The 21649-nt window shown below is 36.0% G+C and overlaps 1 protein-coding gene and 1 long non-coding RNA gene across 3 annotated transcripts in view; one reads left to right on the top strand and one right to left on the bottom strand.

Annotated features, from left to right (window-relative positions):
• LOC122571055 (LIM and SH3 domain protein Lasp) overlaps positions 1-21649 on the top strand; it is a 37674-nt gene that overhangs the window by 8772 nt on the left and 7253 nt on the right. For both annotated transcript variants that reach the window (XM_043734281.1, XM_043734271.1), the window contains exons 2-3: positions 3875-3969; positions 20887-21158. In XM_043734281.1, the coding sequence (XP_043590216.1) occupies positions 3875-3969; positions 20887-21158 (367 nt within the window). The remainder of the gene's footprint in view (positions 1-3874; positions 3970-20886; positions 21159-21649) is intronic.
• LOC122571074 lies at positions 5924-16434 on the bottom strand. Its single transcript, XR_006317948.1, has 3 exons — positions 15478-16434; positions 10470-14722; positions 5924-10068 (listed from the first exon to the last, which is right to left on the bottom strand). It is a non-coding gene; the product is annotated as an uncharacterized LOC122571074 (long non-coding RNA).

Genomic DNA, 21649 nt, shown 5'->3' with positions numbered 1-21649 from the left:
TGTGGGAAATTTAAATATACAAAATACATAGAATATGTATAAATAACTATGAAGTATGAATAAACATAAAATTGTTATAATATTTAGAGGTTCAAATCTATCTATATGTATATGTACCTAGATTCTACTTCTTTGTTTGTATAAACATTTGCAATGCAATTTTACCGATAATATCGGTAAATTTATAAATTAAATGTCATAAGTTATTAATTCTTGTTACATGAAACAATTTCAACAATTGTTTAATACGTATCGATTAAAACAATCAATTTGTAATTTAGAAAATTCATCTGCAAAATCGATCAATCTTGTTACAATTATACAAAAGAATTTATCAAGCGATAACTTGTGATTGATAACACTGCTATCATTTTCCCAGCATATTTGAAATATTTATACAATTAAAATACCAATTGCGTTACCACAGATCTATCAAACTTTCTACAATTTTCCAAACCAAGTTTCTAATCTTAAATATCGTAATAATATCATAGTTTTCTTCAATTATTCATCGACTTGCAAGTAATTTCAGCAAAGTTACGCGTTCGTGACGTTCGCGAGTCGAATTTTTACTTGCAATCAAGTAACTAACTGTTCACTGGCCGATTTGAAAGCGGTATCACGAGCAATTACCGCTAATCGCGATTAAGTAATTGCAATTAAATTGAAACAACGAGATCCAGGGTGTGCGTCACGTGCTAGCCGGTCCCATAGCGTTCTCGACGTAAAGCACGATCGAAAGTGGCACTGCTAGCATTTGTTCGTGGCGCGATTAACATTGCCTGCACGATACAAATAAGGTACCGTTGCGTTTGTTCGACGATGCATTCCACCGTCTCACGGACTGACACTGACGACCTGCATCGTCTAGAAATCGAAACGTGACAAGATTGCTCAAGTACTTTTGCCATTGCTTCAACCGGTTACTATCTCTTCTTTTGCATTCCCGTGTGTTTCTCTCTTCTTTCCTGTGGCTGTTGGTTCGATTGAAATATTCAAATTACAAAAATTGGATATTGAAATTTGAAACAGGGACATCTGAAATTTGAAATGTTGAAAAATTCGACATGGAAATTTAAAGCTTCGGAACATTAGAATTTGAAATTTAAAATTTGGTTAACTCATCGTATTTCGAGCCAACAGTGCAGATTGTGTTTCTTAATTGTGTTTCATGCATTTTAGTGTTTTCGATATTTCTCTTTAACGATTTAGTGTACGCGTGAATATACGTAATATATAGATGAATTATTTATATATTTTGTTGCTGTTTTTTCACGTAAGTGGTTGATTAACGATGATCGATGATCGGCTTGCTCGATGATACGTTAGAGACCACAAAAGACTATCTTATCTACGCGGTAATTAGCGCATACGTAGTAACGTTTAACGGTTTTCGAAGGTTCGTTAGCCGGCAATTTTGCTCTGCCTTTTAGTTTTCCATTTTACAATGCTTTGCAAAAACCGTACAATTGGTAGGTAAAGTTGGCTCGTATAACAAAAAGATCAAACTGTCTTTCTTTTCTACCGTGATTTGTATTGATTATTAACACGTTGACTGACATGGGGGTCACCGGTGACCGGCGACGCAGCAAATATTAAAAGTACATAATTATAAAAAAAAAGGACAAGCGTAATAATTGTCTACAACGCCGCGGGGGTCACCGGTGGCCCTCGCCACGAAAAACGCTTCGAGCATGATTTTATAACTCATTTTATTTGCCGCAAATAATATTTCAACATAATATGCATCGCATAATGAAAAGTTCACGTCAGCGCCTTGGGCAAACCGTGGAAGATTCGTCTGGCAGTCAACGCGTTAAAGTGGCCATTTTTGGTCAACATTATTGTTAGATTGTTGACATATTATTAAGTTTCTTTATATTAAAAAATGTGCGGGTCACAGCAGATCCAAAAATAGTTTTATTTATTTTAATTTATTAGGTAATTTTTACGTTTGAACTAAAATTCACTGGTTTTCGCGATCTTTACGACAATTCACACAGAAGGAGAGAAACTTCATCCTAAATACAATGAAACGTCCGGAGAATAAAAAGCGTTCAAGAGACGAGGCGTTTTTCACGAGGAATAATTATAACCCTTTGTTGACCGCGATCAAAGTTGACTCACACGCTCGTGAGTCATTTCTCTCTTTCCGGGTGTAGGCCTTCCCGCGATGGCCGTTCTACTCTAAGATCCGCGACCTTATTCGACATCTGACATCACCAGCAGCCTTGCTAATTATCGGCCAGCAACTATGACGGCCTTCGGTTATCTCTGGGTCAGCTGTGAGAAACGTTCGACTGATGGATCTATACAGAACCAAACGCATTCTAAATCGAATTGTCGTTGTGATCTCTTTGGTAGAGTTACGACACATGATGATTTATAAAACGAATTAATTTTCGTAGATATCGTGTTCCTGATCTACTTTTACAGACTGCGAAACATGAAAATATTTAGCAGCGGATCTTCGAGGATATTTTCTTCTGGATATCTCCAATTGTTCGCGACCTTTGACGGAAAAACGATAATTACGTTTTTCACTCATTGAACGTTCGCCGATCTTATCGAAGAATACTATTTCACGCGTTTATTTGTCATTAGAAAATGGATAGTTGGGTCAGAGTGCGTGCTTATTGTTGGCACGTGATAAATCCTCATGCAGAAAAGACAATGTTGGGAGGCTACGTACTATCGTTTAGATGCTACCAATGAATAACAATGAAACAAAGGCATTGCCACGATTAGATGGCTTTTGTTCTCCTAGAAACCTACGAATAATGTTTCTTTCCTGCACGTGGGTGAAAATACGGCGAGCGAAACTGTTGGTTTTTGCGTGTGATACGAGACGAATGGTTCTTGGTATCCTTTTTTACTTTGATCGTACAGAATGTTTCATTTTACTTCTCAGTTTCTTCAGTCTCATACCAAAATACTGGATTTATATTTGAGCCGCTCAAAAGTCTCGTGGATCTTTCAAAATAAAGAAAATAGCTCGTTGTATGTTTCACGATTCGATTACTTGGATACATTGTTAGCGTTCAGTTTCTTCAGAATCAAACCAGTCACTTCTATTTCTTTCTTTTTTTTATTATTTAATTTGTACTTTACAATTTGTCCAGCTGGACAATTGGTAAATTTTTCTAATTCAATTGCTAAATAACATGTGGATGGCTACCCCCAGCGGGATACCATCTTCGGGTTTGACTATTTTATTTCTTTAGCAAGGTCACTGGGGTGTTTTCTTTTTAGTCTTCTTTCTATGAGAGTTTTGCTCGCTTAGGCAGCCAGCTGGTTTGGATGTGTTGCCGTTCTTTCCTTGTATTTTTCTGCGTACCTGCCCATTTCTTCTTTGACCATTGGTATAGAGCCACTTCTATGATCGCAAGAATCGAGATATAATCTTCTTTATAGTAAGGAGATGACATAAATATTATACTATAGATACTGGAGATCTTCGTGATAAATTAAAAAAAATAATCTCTTTAATATCATTTTTCTCTATCTTTTCTATGGAATTGATCATATAAACAAAATGACCAATGTACACAATGTTCTTGGTATTAGGTTGTCCGAAATGTTTCTTTCGTTTTATAAGGAAATAATAGACGTGCAACGTTTTTTGTTTTAAATTATGAACATAATAGTAGAAATAGAAGGAAATGGATCATACCTAATTGAAGAAATTGTTCGTCTATTATCACCTTATGAAGCCAAGGACAACCCAATATTTCTGTCTTCTTTTTTATATATTTCCTCTCTTATCTTTTAAGTGTCTATAACATTTTACAAATATACTGGTTAATGTTTCATTAATATGTATTTATATACAAAGTTCGAGGGGAAAATTCACTCAAAGATATATTTCTTGCAGATATGGCACAAACAGTGCTTCAAGTGTCAGGGTTGCGGCATGATTCTGAACATGCGGACGTACAAGGGTTTCAACAAACAGCCGTACTGCGAGGCGTAAGTAGCACAGAATTCCTCACTCTATATTGCGACATGATGCATGATGCTATATTTTGTAAACAGAATAATGACTAGTTCAATTAATCACTCTTATCTATGTAATTAAAGCCAAAAGTTTATCATTTAGATAGGAAATATAAAAATAAACGTCCTTCTTCTTGCATAATAAATTCTGATATGTAAATCTACTTCTTTTTGATCTTTCGTTTAACTTTTGATAATTCCAAATATTTCCATAAATAGCTTCTCCATTAGTTTCTCATTTAATAGATTTTCAAGCATTCGAACTCTTACTGTTACCATTTTACAAATTCCACGTTTCATAAATTTTTGTGACGAAATCAAAGTCATTAATTCTTAGTGACTTTCGTTCAATTTCTCCTTAATTCGAAATATTTATGTAAATCACTTGCCATTGGTATCTTAAACAGACTGTCCAGGATTCAAACTCTGATGGCTCTAATTTCCTCATGATTTATGAAAATATCAAAGTATAAAAATTGTAATAGTTAAATTTAAGAGGAATAGAGTTTACCAGACATTCGTTCAACTTTTCCCTAATTTCGAATATCAGTTTGTCCCAAAAGTTCTTTCGTTTTATAACCAAATAGTAGATGCACAACATTTTTTGTTTTATATTATTTTATTGAATTACGTTTGATCGATTTTATTCTATTAATACAAAATGGATCATACATAAATCCATAAAATAAGTTTGAATACTTGAAGATCTGTTTACCAGATTATATATGTAATAGAGTAATTCATTTACAGAACTATTAGGTTGTCGCAAAAGTTTCTTCCGTTTCACAAGTGAAATGATAGATGCACAACATTTTTTATTTTATATTATTTTATGCATTTATGTATGATTCATTTCGTAGTAGTAGAATAAAATGGATCAAACATAATTCAATAAAATAATACACAACAAAAGATATTTTGCATCTACTACCTTCTTATAAAACGAAAGGAACTTTTGGGACAACCTAATAGTTCTGTGAATGAACTACTCTATTACACACATAATCTCGTAAACAGATTTTCAAGTATTCAAACTGTTAATTTTATCATTTCCCAAACGTTCTAAACTTCATAATCCACGCCGTGACGAAACCAAGCTATTAATTCTTAATGACTAACAGCTCTCTCATTTCCAATTAAATCATCGGTCACACGTGTATTCAGCTCCTTTAGCGTGTAATAAACTGCGAAGCTCGTGTTTAGACGAGAAAGAAAATTGATTGGCGAGAAAGAAACATGGATTCGTAAGAAATGGCCAGTTTTCATGGTTAGATGCAGTCGAGGTGGCGAAAGCGCGCGATTCTGCGGTCAGGATAACGTTTAGTTGTCTTGTTTTCTCAACGGATCCTCCTTTTATCGTGGCTCCTTTCAGCTGCCGTGTCCTTGCCACGTCCACTGCGCTGTGTCGCATCGTTGCGACTCATGGTCTCCAGTAGGGACCTGAGTGAAAGGATCCGAAAGTGTATTGAGTGAACCAGTCATCGGTACCCGGGGAAGCATGCCATCTGTTCCCCTGTGTTCTGGGAAACGTCGTTCTTTAGCTTCTGATAAGGAATTAGAAATTTGGAAGGAATTTAGGTTCGCTGCAGGCGAGCGGCTTGCGACAGACCAGCTTCGGGCGTCTAATTTTTCTTTCAGTTCACACGAACGTTTTGCGTTAATTTGTCACCGCTTCGTATCACTGTTATTCTATTAGGTTGTCCGAGAAGTTTCTTTCTAGACGCACAATGTTTTTATTTTATATTATTTTGTCGAATTACGTACGATCCGTTTCGTTCCGTTGGGATAAACACCGCGACATTTCACAGACTTGGTTTCACGTCTGTACGAAGGTGCACTGTTGTATTAGGTCGTCCGAAAAGTTTCTTTCGTTCTATGAGGAAATAATGGACGCACAACAATTTCCGTTTTATATTATTTTATCGAATTACGTATAAACTCAAAATAAAGATCACAACGTTCACAAAGATTAGGTTTCATGTTTGTATAAAGATGCATCGTTGTAAAAGACGTGTCTGTAAAAGAAAGACACGTTTTCGGCAACCTAATAGAAGGCAGCGGTTAACTGCCGCAAAGCATTCGTCTGCACCGGACCTTAGAAGAAGTTAAAAAATTTGATATTGGAAATATTCAAGTTGAATTCATATATAATCAGATACTCTTATTTTCGCGTTAGATTATAATCATCGTTATTATTCATATATACTCAATTGAAATAAAATTCGCGGTGGATGAGCGCACCATATTTGTATAAAATTCCTTTCTATATGTTTGCAAATGATGATCGTCCGTGTTACTGAAAAAAAAAAGAAAATAAGTGCAACTACTGCTTGTTTATCGTCGGTTGACACGTTGAAATTGATTTCAAGTACCACTCAATTTCGTGTCACTGACGTAGATCAGTTGGAATATACGAGGGGAAGGCCGAGGAGAAAGCGTGCGAGATTTAACGCTTTTTCGTGATAACTTCTCCACAATATGTTTTTTTACACTCTTTCAATTGAAATATATTATCAAACAGCGATATTACCAATCAGTAATATTTGAATAATCAGTATCAATCAGTATCATTGAATTCTGTATTGAATTTTGTATTTTTCAAATGTTCCACGCTTATCAAGTCGATAGCGCTCGATTCTTCAAAATCGAACAACGTAATTCATGATCCAGGTCGATCCAGGAGACGATCGGTATGCACAGCGTTTTACCGTAAAGCAGTGACTCGCGGAGTATTCCGAGTGAGCATCTGCGATGATGAAATCCTTGGAAACGCGTATCGAATCTGCGTTTCTCCGGCGTTTTGTGTCTTTTCGCCACGTAACGGCCTGCAATTTGCACGAATACTAGGTCGTTCCGTTGCCACGGGGAAACGAAATTTCTGCAACGTCCTCGCTTGATTGCGCGCATGTTGACGGTACCTTACGAAGCTTTAAGAAATCGAAGAACACGCGGACGTTACGATTTTCTCGATCATTATTTATAGATCATGGATTTCTAATATATGCTCGACGTTGAATTTTATCTTTATATTCCGTGTGAATGAAATTTGCAATTTTTATGGTTCGTGCTCTATATATATTGCACTTATACATATGTACAGTGAGTCTGTAAAATCCTATATATACCCGTCAAATTTTGTATAATGGGATTATCAAAAGAAATAAAGAAGATGTTTCGTCGTAGAATCGTTTGTTATATTTTTAAGTTCAATTAATAGGAATTAATAGGCCAAAAGTATCTTTGTCGCGGTGTTTCAAATTTAAAGAACTTTTGTAATCGACTGTATAATATTTCACGGTTCGTTGTTTCATTTTTTCCTCGCTCAAAGAAGGAAGTACATTTGCTCGGTAAAGAACAACTGCAACTTGCAGAAGTCACGTTATAAGAAGATAGATCTCGTTAAACCATCCGACATCTGCTTTTCGTCGCAATCTTCATCTTCATCTCCATCGTTTAAAGAACAACTGTACGTTGTCCTCGTTTGTAGAATCACCCTGTAGAAATTCGAATATCCTGCGTGCATATAATTAGTGGAACCGATATAGCAAATTCGTAAATTAAAGCACTATGTGGACACCGCATACGTGCGCATCTTATAGAAGTGCTTTTCGATTCTGTGTCGAAAACTCAACTTCCATTATGTAGAGAATAACATACGGCTTCTACCAATTACACCGAACGTGACTATAAGGTGGAGAAGAAAAATTACGCGAATCGAACGGTTTATGAGGCGGCATCGCGTTCCTCGCTACGGCAATGACAGAGTGCATGTGTCGAGCAATGCGTGTCGAATCAGACGGTGCGATGGTCTGAATAAGCAAAGCAGAACACGTGTGAGTCGTGAGATTCATTCATTCGTCTGGCATCCTCCCGCTCGGTCCTGCTCACCCCTCACCTTCATTTCCCTTGCTCTTTATCTTCCCCCTTTCTCGCGTCTGTCCACCGTTCATTTAATTTTTATGAGCCCGTATATATGAGCAACGTACGTTGTCTGCTAGTTAGATGACCTCCTTCGTCCGAGCATTCGTTCATTCAAAAAGAATATCAAAAAGAACACAATATATTTACGTAATTTTCAATTTAAGGCTGATTATTGAAAGTGATATTTGAAATAATTCGCATAGACAAAAATGGAAATTTCTCACAGTTATCGTTAAATACACAATTCTAATCACTTATGCTAAGAGTTTCAAAGAGACTCGATTAATGAAATTTTTCCACGTATACGCGTTATAAAACTTACGCAAATTATACGGAAAACTGATCCAAATAAAGCAATTATCTCTAAGAGATTTAGATTCCGAGTAAAAGGAATTAACTCGTCTTCCTCTATTAACAGCTTCCACGAATTGCAAAACGTGGATACAGGATGGAAAGATATCAGAATGAAACTATTTAATCCTTTGATACAATCGAAGATTAGATACTAGAAAATTACATACAACTGTTATCACGATTTTTCGATTTTCCATTGCATATCATCCTTCCTACCAGTTTCATTTGTTCGCCAAAGCTGGTCCAGTCCAATGTCCATGTCTCCAGCAGATGTTTCCCACGTCGTGAAGCGCGCGAAAACAATTTGAATTAAGCGAAACGTTTCCCCTGCTTGATGTACTGTTGCTTACAAATGCGCGCGAACACTTGTTCCGGGTTCTGTCGTCGCGCGACGCGCGCAGAATTAACTACACCCGGCGAATGCCTATGGCAAAAGGTAACACGTGTTTCTTCGTGGTCGCCTTTGTTCCACCGACGCAACAGTTCCTTTCCTCGTCTTCCGTTCTCCATCGGTGTCTTTCCTCCACGTCTATCGCGCCTCTCTTCGCCAACTGCTATTTTTTTTTTTTAATTCTTTCTTCCTCCCTTCCCTTTCGTTATCATAGTAATTGACAGGATGGCACAGGCACGTAGACGCGCTTAGTCATTATGCACGTTGCGCGATACCTGCGTTCCTCGCTGTTTTAATTAAACGTTTCAGAAACGATGATGGCGATGCTCGATAAGGACGCGTGCGGAAACGTTAGAAATGAAAACGATCCTTGTTTCCCGCGGATGAAAGCACCTTGGATATGAAGCTATGCAACGTAATTGCCGGCAAATTGAGATTTTAATTGCCGGTAATTAATACATTTTACGTTTGCCACATGTTCAGATGTGGAATCATTGCGGCTGTTCTTCTGGAAATCATTGTATCCTGAGATAACGGGAAGAATGTTTAGTATCGATTCATATTGTTGGACATGGATTTATATTGTTTAATAGTATGATTGTGCGCACTAGTGGACATTGCGTTACTGAATTTAACATCTGAATCTTGAATAACGTAGGTTCAGTTCTACATGCGTGGAATCCTTTCTTGGAGAAAAACAAGAATAAAGATCGCGAGAAATTGTTATATTTATAATCAAAAATGTTGTCCCTGTTTCTTAATATCTTAATCTTAGTATTTATAAAAGCAGTTCAACAGAAATTATCTTCTCTCGCGCGAAAACAAACTTATTCGATTATCTGTATAGTTTGATTATCCGAGTAGCGTGTATTATAATTAGCTCGGATAATTAAAGTTCTGCCACATTATCAAACTTGTTATTTTCATCGTTATGCAAGAGAATTTATTGACACTGATAACTTGTAACTTGTAAACTCCTGCTAATAATACTAGCTGGATCGCACAACGTTTAGATTTTCCCTTTCTGCTGCAGATCATTTTCTACGATATTTCTAATGATTGAAAAAGCTTGTGGAGTGTCGGAATTTCCATAATTTATTGAGGAATTAGTCATCGTTTCCTTCCGGTAGCGTTATCCACGATTGCCCAGACGGTCGAACGACCGCGTCTCCTCCGAATTTCAAATCGTCGTTGGGAAATGATGTCATCCTCCGGATCGTCATCGGTTCACCGCGAATGAATCACTTCCCTTTGCCTCGTTCTTCTCTATTTAGAGGAGTCATGCAGCGTGGCTGCGGTTCACCTCAGAACAACTTGGCACACTCTCATAATCGTCGGTCCTTTCTCTAATTGCCAGTCATTAGTATCGTTCTCCAGTTTCTCCGATTGCCAATCTCACGTGATCACTTGAAAAAACAATGAAATAAACTGCTGTAAGAAAGAGATTTCACTTTCTAGTCGCTTGAATAGACCAACTCGGAATTATCCAAAATCAAATCACTTTTCGAGACGTGCTATAGCCAACTGATATTCGTGTTAATAAACTTTTACAACTGTTGAATGTATGAAAACATTTAGTATGAAATATATGTGGCTGATGGAGAATTAATGTAAATGAAACGTCGCTATTTTCCATAAAATAGTGTTCTACGTTTATTATCATTCGGAATTCATTATACCATAAGTCATGGGAACGTAACATGCGTAACAGTGAGTAAAGCTGTAATGTAATTAACTATGAAGCTAGAGCAATAATTCTATGTGAATATCACATATTTAAGACTAAACATTGAACAGTGAAACACACCTTTAATTTTCATTTTAATTTTCTACATTCTTTTTCCTCCGTTTTGATAGAAGCAACGACTTTAGTTTAGAATAGTACGTTGAACAAAAATGTCACGGTAGCGTAAAACGAGACACAAGAGCCGGGAATAAAATACGAACTGAGGAAGAAACTCGAGAACACACATATATGCATATACATAATTTAAAACAGTGGTCGTTATGCATTGCATATGTGTAATGTATTTATGTACGTAAATTACGCTCGTTACACGGTCGTACGTCTCTCTAAATCGTTCCATTATTCATCCGTTTTATTAAAATCGCTTTTAAATGTTATGCATATGATCAAGATATTTAAATGATCCGCATATTTACTTGTACAGTATGATCGTTATATTTAACCGTTTTCTTATTTCGAGTTTTAATGCTGAATTTGAATTTGCGCATGTTTTACGTATGATAAAGTATCAGTTATGAAATAAAAAATGCGATAAGAGTTGTATTATTTCTGATAGCATCGTGTACAGATACCAATACCGCTTTTCAAGTATAAGGATATTTCAAGGTCAAGCTCTTCTCGTTCTTAAAAGCTCACGTCAGAAGAAAGCGAATTATATTTCGGTGACCTTATTTTGAAATCTTCCTATAAGGATAAAAAAAAAAATAAACTTTAAGCTTACGATAGTAATTCGATTAACAATTCTCTCAAGTTTCCAAATAGACAGAGTGTATTTAACATTGCTCTATCAAGTCCACAAAAGATAGTGGAACGTGAAGAATGTCATCAGGATAAAGATTCTGCGACACAAAGGTATTTCAAGGTTCTAATTTTTCGCTTTTTAAAGAGAAAAGAAGACCGGTGACGTTATCTTGAAATCTTTGCAATGATTCGCTATATTATGTTGTTTGGCTCACCTTGCTACGGAGATAGGACAGAATCTTTTACGTTTAAAGGAAATTCATACGAGTTGAGTTCGTGTTTAATTAACGGCTCTATGAAATTCTCAAATATATGTACTATATTCTCAATAAGAATAAAATTGTAAAAAATGGTTCCATAGGAAGCTTTTAAGTTGCACGTGAGAAAATCGCATCGCCGAAGAAAAAATGCCGGAAGCATTGGCGTCGTTAAATCGCGTGGCCTCAACTCGCAGTAATTTAACAGCTAAGAGTAAAAGGGGTGGCCAGCGTAGCGTGACCCGACTGCGTGGCTACGGTGAACCGACCTTGTCCCACAATGCACCTTTAAACCCCACCATAGCTGAGACAACTCGGCCTAAGTGTAATTTTACAACCCTGTATCAGACAAGCTTTCTTGTCGCGTTACTTGCAACAGATTGCACTTTGTATGACGCGAATAACGCTTATGGGAAGTAATTATGTTTTTTATTTTTAACCTGCTAATTGGATCGCTTCTTAAGTAGCAACTTTCACTATTCGGAAATGAGCAATTAATAGACTGCGGATGTCTAGACAAACCGTTTTTTTTTCTAACTTTTAATTTTTCTTAATTAGACCATTTCTTAACTAGAAACTACTAAAATTACGAAATCAATAGATTGTAAGTTTAATTAGTGGATTGAGAATATTTATGCAAACTCTTATTTTTGAGAATTTTGCTGAATTTTGTTAGATTCATGGTTGTTGTATAGATAGAGGTTTGTTTTAGCCCTGGAATATTATCTTTCGAAATCAGGGGTTTTGTTACGAAAAGAGATTGTATATATATATGTAATTTCTTATATAATGTAATATTATATATGTATACATCTTTGTATTTCCACCTCACAGCCTTGAAGAGGATTTCGTTTACAGTCTCTACAATGTCGATCTACTTAATCTAATTCTACCTATTAATTATACCTATATTGGTCTAGTTTCTTACCTTTGCTTTCAAAGAGGAGATTATAAGTAGGCAGATACTTAGGTAAATTTATATTTTTTGAACATACCCGGAGAAATTTGAAATTTAAATAGAAATCTCTTCTATCAAATATTATAATTTTTCATCTCTATTCATCTGTATTCTTTATATCCTTACATATTTAAATTTCCCGTATATAAATGCATAAATATTCGCAATCTATGAATTAATAAAGCTAAACCAGTTTCAATTATCAATTTTAATTTTTACAAATATAGATTTATTTTAATTCATTTTACATACACAAATATACAGAAACGAAACCATGATTAAAATAGAACAATTTTTTATCTCTTAAAAATCACAAGGTCGAGAAGGTCGGTGATCCAAAGAACGAATTAACTCGTCTGCTCCGAGTTAATAGGCTGACCGAAGCATCTCAGCTCGAAACTCAATCGTCGTTCGATCGATCCAGTTCTTTGATACGCGACATTTCAATTCGTTCACAGTGGCACGCTGTCTCTCCTCGTCGATATCTTTACGGGCTCGAGAGGGACACAAGCCCGAAGAAGAAAAAGTGGGAATCTCGTTTCGGCCTTCGTTGGAATTCGAGTAATGCGGTCGAAGTAAGGCTTCGTTCGGTCTGTGTGCCGACACTGCTAGGCAGGCTACTTCCGAAGCCATTCTCGCGATTCCTGCCAGCGGTTACGGAATCCAATAAGACCAGTCTCGGAAAATTTCTCCCCAACGAGACGTCATTGGAAAAAGGAGACCTTGTGGTTCTCTACTGCGGGACCGGTATACCTGCCCGAGCCACGACCGCCTGCAGTTACACGATTCTTTGCATTCGACTGCTCTTATTGCATGTACTTCACATTAATTATTCCTTAACTTTCTTTCTGGCGTTATTCGTGGGATAATCACTGGTCGAGGATCTATTAATTTTCTACGGTTGACAGGATTCGATTTTTAGAAAGGATATTTTTTGAAGCTTTTATTAGGGAGTAAAGTAGCGCAGAATATGTAATTACTGATTATAAATTCACAGTGAATTTTCAATTCTTGAATAGTGAAAGACTGTTGTCGTTGTTTTCGTTTCTATTTATTTTTCGGCTTCACAGCTCGGAAAAAGCACTTGGCTTACATATTTCTAACTCTCACTCATTCCCATACTTTATGTACAGTACTCATCATATCCAAATAGGCACATCCATTCATGCTTTCGTTCGAAACGTACGTATCTCATTTTATATCTAACAGTAAAAGCTTAAATATATCTTTTTCTTAATTTATATCTAGTATTCTATATTAACCCTTTGCACTGGAAAGGTGACTCTCACTCACCACGGCGTTCCATGCTGCGACTCCAGTTGGCGAGCGAGAAGCGACAGTCCCTGTCTATGTTAGATTTCGACATCTGCAATTGATGAGAGTGCGATATTGGTTGGTAAATTGGTTCTTTATGTTCCTTGTTGGCAAATGTAAAGCGTTAGACTTTAAAATGGAGGTAAAATATTTAATCCCATATGCCTGCGAGACTATGGTTCTGCCAACGTCTGCAAAGTCAGTTTGGATCCGACGATCATGGCAAAAGTATTATAGTTTAGAAACCCTCAAAAAATGGTTTTCGGAAGTGAAATTAGCTGAAACGAAGACGAACTTGATTTTGAACTGTTGAAAAATGAGATCAATTATATTGAAGAATGCATCTTGGCGAATGTTTTATAAATTATCATAAAAAAATACAGAGATTAATATTACAAAATCATATTTCCAAACATGTAAATATAGATAAATTATTAGAATATAATTCTTTTTTGTAAGTTAATTTCTATATGAAATCATTTTACGCTAGCTGTAAGACACGCGTCACGTATACGCTAAATCGTCCGGAGTAGCTGCTACGTCCCACCGAAAAAGTCCTCGAGTGCAAAGGGTTAATTTATACACTCTCACATGTCTACCTTTGACTTAGTTCCGTACCTATGTTCTTAGGCTAAAGTCTGACATATAGCAATCGCCTCTGGCTGTCTTCTTTTTCTCTCTTCCTCAGATTCTGCCTTTCTCGCTGTTCTTACATATTTATTAATTCCGCTCACCATTTTTGTCATTTCGCTCTTATTATAAACCACTGAAAATATTCCATTCGTGCTCAGCCGCCCTCAATCTTTCTTTTCACTGAACCTGATAGCTCGAAAAGTTTGTATCTTTGTTCAAGATTTCCGTAACTTCTCGGAAAACCATTTTGTCTGTACCTTTACTTCCATTTACCTTAGCGCTGTTTCTGCTCCATCGCTCTGTTGAGAACCTGGAATCGTCTCTTAGATGAGCTTCCTTTTGCTCTGTCAGTCCATTTTATCCATTTTCCATTCACCCATAGTGGCAATTATAGTTTCCAGTGGCAGTAACTAAAAAAAATCATCAATTAGAATATTAGAAAAACATTGCGAAACTTATTATAATTTATTTTATTTAAATTCATAAAAATGAAAATGCAGCAGTTGCGTTTACGTAAGAATATTTATATAACTGAATTGAGGTAACATGTGCGCCAGTAATAGTAAATATATCAAGGATTAGAATTTTACTTATCTTGCGAGAACAAGAAAATATCATAAACTAAATGAAGTTGAATTCATATATAAAAAGCTTTCCCACTAGTTGTAAAGAAGTTTCATAAATTCCTATGAATACAAAGAGCAAGGCATGATCGCCATAAAGAGCTACGACAAACACTTTCGACAAAGTAATTAGAGATTCTAAGAACACTTTAGAAATTAGCATAAAGACCTTGCCTATTCATATGTTCATCATTGTACATGCACATACAGCCCCGTGTAAAAGTGTTAGGATAATTATCGTATCTTTGTTCCAAGATTGTAACAAATAATAGACAAACTTTATTGTACTGGTTTGTTCAATTTTTGATATTGTCCAAGATAAGGGAAATATACGTTTTTAATATATCAACAACTTTACTACAAAATGCATGTAATTTCAAATTCATAGCTTAATATCACAGTTTGAAGTGGAATATATATTGGACAGATTAAAGAAAGATAAAGAAGAAAAGAAGACGAAGATAATAAGAAACTTATGACGTTAGAGGAAAATCACAAGCACCAATAAAAATAGAAATTCTCTAAGTGAGAAGACAACGTACCAAATACATCGCCTGTTTCATTAGATCACTAAATGTCAGGAGTGTTGCAAGCGCGCGCCAATCGGTTGCATCTTGCGGTAGCACAGGCAACGGGCAGTTTTATGCAGATGCGAATACGTAGCGTGGATCCTCGAGACGACAGGAAATATCCTAGCCATTAACGGTGTACAATGTAGAACACACACAGTGCACAGTTCTGTGAAGCGGACCGACAAAAGGCCCGGTACGCGTATCTATTATATTCATGCGTGGCACAACGACGTGTTACGTAACCTGGCTGGCACAATTACCTGGGGTAGACAACGCTATAGATGCCGTACATGGAAAACGGACTCGTGACACAAATCTTGATTACGCTGGTGTGAGCTGCTCGGCGCGATACGCGGCTCACCTTTTCGCACTTTTGTGTTCAACTAACGAGGCGCCACTTTGAACATTAAATGGAGCGTAAAAGCTAATCCGTGTTTATTGCATTAAAGGGCTATCCTGGTTTAGAATGCCACTTTTTAACACTTTGTTTGAGATTTTATCCAAAGAATCTATAAGATATTTTCTTATCGATGGTTTCTGTGTTTCGCCTTTGTACTATATACAACTCACATACATTTGATTAGTTTCATGTAAAAAAATTGTATTTATTGAAACATTTATCGAAAGAAATTGAATATTCTTCAAACGTGAATAAATATGTGGGCAACAAATGATATAAGAAAGCTTTACGCTTTTCGAAAAAGATTGGAAACAAATATTTTGATGGCATTCTAAACCAGAATACTCGTTTGATGTAACAAATATAGATCAACTTTTATGATACATTGATTGTTTAAAGTAGTGAACAGTATATTGAAACAAACAGATTTACTCTGAAAAAGGAAAGATATTTTTAATGAGAAAGAGATGTGCAATATCAGAAATGGATTCCGTAAGTAAGTAACAGTGCACATGTTGTTAAGGTAATTAGCTAGAATAGACCGAGTAATTGAAGAATATAGAAATTCGTGTGCATATTCCTTGCTCCAGTTCTTGTTCCTTTTATTTTTTCTTTTACTAAAACTTTCTAATGTTTTTTAATACATTTTTCATATATCTTTATATCAATTAGAACGCACTAATATTTATCATCGCTATTTATATCAATTAGGACACATACATTATCGGTCACACTATAAGAACTTATTTTCGCAAGAGTCGTTTTCTACGCTTGTTTCTTACATTTAACTATTTCAGCCAGATCTTTTCATAGAGTTAGACTTTCATAACGCAGGAAACAGGACGTGGAATTTGAATTTGTAACCGTTGAATGCAGCAGAAAGGTTGAAATCGACCAGGTGAACAAGTTTATTAATATATGTATCTGCCGGATGAATGAATTGAAAACGGGTTGTTGGAAAAATCAAGCTGATGGAAGTCATCGGTGAACCGACTAGCCGTGCGTGATTCATGAAGCGATATTCAATATAATTTATTCGCGCGTTCTAACGCAATGACTAATCGGAGCTAGTCACTCGTTAACGCTTGTGTCACAGATACACTTGAACTTTCGTTGCATTCTTATGCGGGTTCTCTACACGATGTGTATGCATACCAAAGCAAAAATTCAACAAAAAAAAAACAATGTATAAGCAATTTGTCACCATGCACGATCATGTCTGATTACTCTTTACACACAGAAATAGCAGAAAAGATAGTGAATTATCGTCTTCTCTTCTTATTATCTCTGAGATTTCTGCTTTTTATACTTTTCTTCTTTTTGTAAGGAATAATGCAAGAGTTATGACTAGTTACTATCTAATTACCATAGGATTATGATGTTTGTAGTTATTACTTTTGAAATATTTTTTTTTTTTTTTTGAATAATGTAAGAGTATTACTTTATTTGAAATATCGTTCGTTATTATCTGTTTGTGACAGAATTGAGAATTATTATCTTCTTTAATTATTACCTCTAAAAATGTCTGTTTCTCTTTTTCAGTGAATAATTTAGAAGTGCAAGTTCATTTGTAAATATTGTTCGTTAGTATCTGTTCGCTATAGAGTTACGTTTTCTGTGGTCGTTGACAAGAGCTTCTCTTGATTACAAGCTGTTTACAAAACGCGATAGCGGAAGCGTGATTTATCGAATCGCATTGCACACCTATGTACCGGTGTACTCTCAGATACAACTTAGCAACAATGATGTACCATTATATATATTTTACATCAAATTTGTGATTCATCCAGGGAAGCAAATAAAAATCGAGTAATCGGATAGTGCAAAAAATTCTTAGGCTTTTCACCTTTTATGAATTGTTTTATACACTTAAGGTGTAATCTGTCTGTCAGTGTCTTAGAGAAGTAACCGATGGATCGGGAGATCTACAGATCTTTCGCTGCGGAAGCAAATATGTAAAGAAATCAAATTCTTCTAATATTTATTTAGTTGTCTAGTATTTTTCTATTTATTTCTCCCTTCTTTATGTGAATCGTATTATCAGTGGTTGAATCTTTTAATATTTTGCAGTTTCACCTCGAGTTAAGCTCGACACGTTTTACGCTGTTCTATTTCTGTCGCTTTCAGGACACGAAACATCATCTTTTGTATTAAACGTAGTATTATTTTGTCATAGAAAGGCGAATCAAAACGATAAGTAGCTTGTACCTATGTCAATGAAACAAAATTATTATAATGTGCCATAAATAAATTTGAGACTGGAATTTTCTAAAAAGATAATGAAATGGCGAAGTTTATAAGAAGCATTAAAGATTAATTATTTTAATTTCTGCGAGGTATTTACATATACGCACATGATTGAAAGGCGCATGTATTTCGATCTCGGCCTCGATCGACAACCGCATCGTATCGATTCGATCGGACGACCTGTTCTGCAAAACGTTTCTATCCGGCGGATGACTCTCGATATCGGCTTATTAGCTTGCTCCGGTTGATCCTGGGCTCGCCGACGACGTTGATTGCGATTGGAACCGCCGCGACGTTTTTCTTCTCTTTCTTTGTGCTCTCTTCTCTACTTTCCTTTTCACTTTCCTTTAATTACCAGCCAGAGCGACGCGATTATTCAACAAACTGTGAGAGATTACGTGATCCCTAGATCCTCTTATCGCGTCGTGGCTCTCTGATAAAGCCTCGAATTTCTCGTCATGCGTTTGAAGCAAATTTTCCTCTTCGGATCCTGGCATCCTCCAGAGAGGAAGAGAGAGAGGGAGAAATTTTACTAATTAGCAACGATTATTATTAGAGGTAGTGGTAGGATTGCAGGATCAACTATATTGCAAATTTGCATGTGAATGAAAAAGATATAACAGAGAAGGGAAATAGCGTTAAAAAGAGAGAGAGCGGTAATTTTAAGCATAATTTATGTATCAGCTAAGAAAATTCAATGATTTTATAAGAACTGTAATTAAAAGCTTATTACCTGTTTACGATATTGAATTCCACTGAAATTACATTTCCTTTTCCTGTCTCCTTTTTCACTTTTTTTTAAACACGTTACTTAGTCGAATCATGCTGGGCGACCAACGTTGATCCTGTTAAATGAAACAATTTCTAACTGACAATCGAATTTTCTTAAGCGAAACTTTTGTATTGCAATTGATTTGCAACTAGATTTGTGAATACCTATTAAATGTTGATTGCATCCTCAATTATTAAAGTTCATTCTTTCCTCCTTCCTCCATTCTCTTTTCCATTTTTCTTCACCACTTTCTTCTTTGTTTCAAACGTATGCGCATCCGATTACGCGTCCATTCCATCGTCTCACCGTTTCCTCCCCTAATTAATACGCCGGCAACGACCTCGTAATTCTATTCCGCTCGATCCACGCGAGCGTCTGTTGTAACGTGCGTTCTGAACGCTATGATAAGAAGAAGCCTTTTATTTCCTCGTCGCAGGCATAGAAAAGAGCAAAAACTCACGATCGCAAGCCGATGTCGAAAGTTTTCGTTGCGAAACGCGGGAAACTTTGCATCCGATTAATTATACTTAGTATAGTACGTTTCTGGTTCGCATCATTTTCGTTCCGTTGAATTACGATGCTCTCATTGCGATGCACCCTGGTGAAATAGCTTTGATTTTGATCAACATTAATTGGCGCGTTACGTGTACCATCGAATATATGCGTAAGATTAATAATCCAATAAAATGTCAAAAAATTCAGAATGAATGATTCAGAGGACAATTATTTCCTTGTACTCAATAGTTTCAACTTTTTATTAAAAATAAGATGGAATTAAAGTGTAAAAATATTAGTTTATTCCGAAAGTTGAGAAGAAGATTTGGGACAAATTTGATGGTAATTTAATTTTATAGAAATAGAATGCCAATAAATTGTATCTCTATCGCTTTACACAGCAAGCTTTAAAAAAAAATTTACTTAGCAAATTGAAAGACACAACATTGTCCATCTTGTTCTCTACTTTTCTAAGTGTCTCACCGTCACTGTCTGTTCAGAGTATGTTTCATACTCTTCTCCCTGCGGTACGATTATCAACTGTGCTTCACAAAGGATGTAAGCGATAACCAACGGCGTCATCGACCGCTTGTCGTGCACTCGAAACTCTTATTCACTGTGATTTCCATAATTTCTCCATGAGGAACGCGCATCAGCCAAGATGATTCACTTGTCCTTATTTTAATCCCCTTCGTTTCAAACATGTGCCAACTGCAACATTTTTAAATTCTTTCGAACTACCCTGCGTGTTAAAAAAATGTTATTCTACGTTTCCGACATCATCCCTTTTTTTTACATGCAATAACCTCCTTTGCACGTTTGTCAACAATTATGGGATACTTACTATATATATGCGCAGTATCATTTTAAAGAATTTCCGCCACTATATTTCTCATTTTCAATATCATACTTGACTCGTTCCTTTCTTTCAAATTTCGCATTATAATTCATACTATTGTATTATTGTATTTGTTGTTATTTCTTTACTATTATTATATTGGATGGATAAATCTATCACATCGTTCTGAGCCAAAAAAAACTAGGACTAGGGATAAAAACAAAAGAACATCTTAAACCTATCGATTAAATCTATCGATTGTAACTAGAACTATCTTCTAGTTACTATTTCTTGTAACTAACGCATCTGTATATAGATGGCGAGCACGAACTCACGTTGTCATTTTCAACAATATTTGTTGCTGAAAAAGAAATTTTCCTGAAAACGGTTCAAATAAATAGCCCTCTAGAAGCCAATATTAATTCAAAACACAATTCAATGACTCAAGCAAACTTGCAAATTCAAGTCACTAGCGTGGAACAAATATTAGAAACATTTCACCGTGAACTCGATTAGCTGCGATTATCGATGCTTAATTAAGTGTTGCTAGATCGATACACGCCACTGCTCTACTCGTGGCAATCGAGTTTTCCATATAGTCCGGTCTGTAACTTCTATGTATTTCAGACATATACCAAAAGCGAAGGCCACCACGATGGCGGAAACGTTGGAACTGAAGCGTATCGCGGAGAACACGAAGATTCAGAGTAACGTGAAGTATCACGCCGAATTCGAGAAGGCAAAAGGCAAGTTCACCCAGGTGGCAGATGATCCGGAAACTCTGAGAATCAAGCAGAACAGCAAGATCATCTCGAACGTGGCTTATCACGGTGAGCTTCAGAAGAAGGCCATCATGGAGCAGAAGAGGACGATGACCGGAGAAAATGGCGAACAGATCGGTGAGTTGAGACTTGTCCTCTGATTTACCTGTACTCTTTATTCACATATTGCTTAGATTGTTGAAGTATTTGTATCCGCGATTTCGTAACCGGTGAATCGAAGCTCTTGAAGCTTTCTATAGCTAACAAATATTAATGTTCGTAATACCCGTGAGATTATTCCATAAGCATTTTTTCGTTACTTGTTTTGATAATTGTGATACGCATGGAATCTGAAGGTTTAAGATTTAATTACAGATAACTTTAAATTACTTCTACAAGTTTAAGTAGATTTTAACTCGTTAAGGACTGAACAATGGAGTAATGAATAAAAGATGTGTAAATGCAATACATATATAGGAATCAGACACATAAAGCAGGTTTTATGACTTAAAGAAAAGTAGTGTACCATGCTATTATAAATACATTAATTTCCATGTATAAATAACGATGCAAGGTATCTTCTTAAATATTGTTTTATTAAGGTATAAAGGTATTTTATTAAGGTATAA

This window comes from Bombus pyrosoma, linkage group LG1 (genome assembly GCF_014825855.1).
Source record: "Bombus pyrosoma isolate SC7728 linkage group LG1, ASM1482585v1, whole genome shotgun sequence".
Lineage (NCBI taxonomy): Eukaryota > Metazoa > Arthropoda > Insecta > Hymenoptera > Apidae > Bombus > Bombus pyrosoma.
The sequence above is the reverse complement of the archived record's forward strand: the minus strand, read 5'-3'. Positions and strand labels throughout refer to the sequence as shown.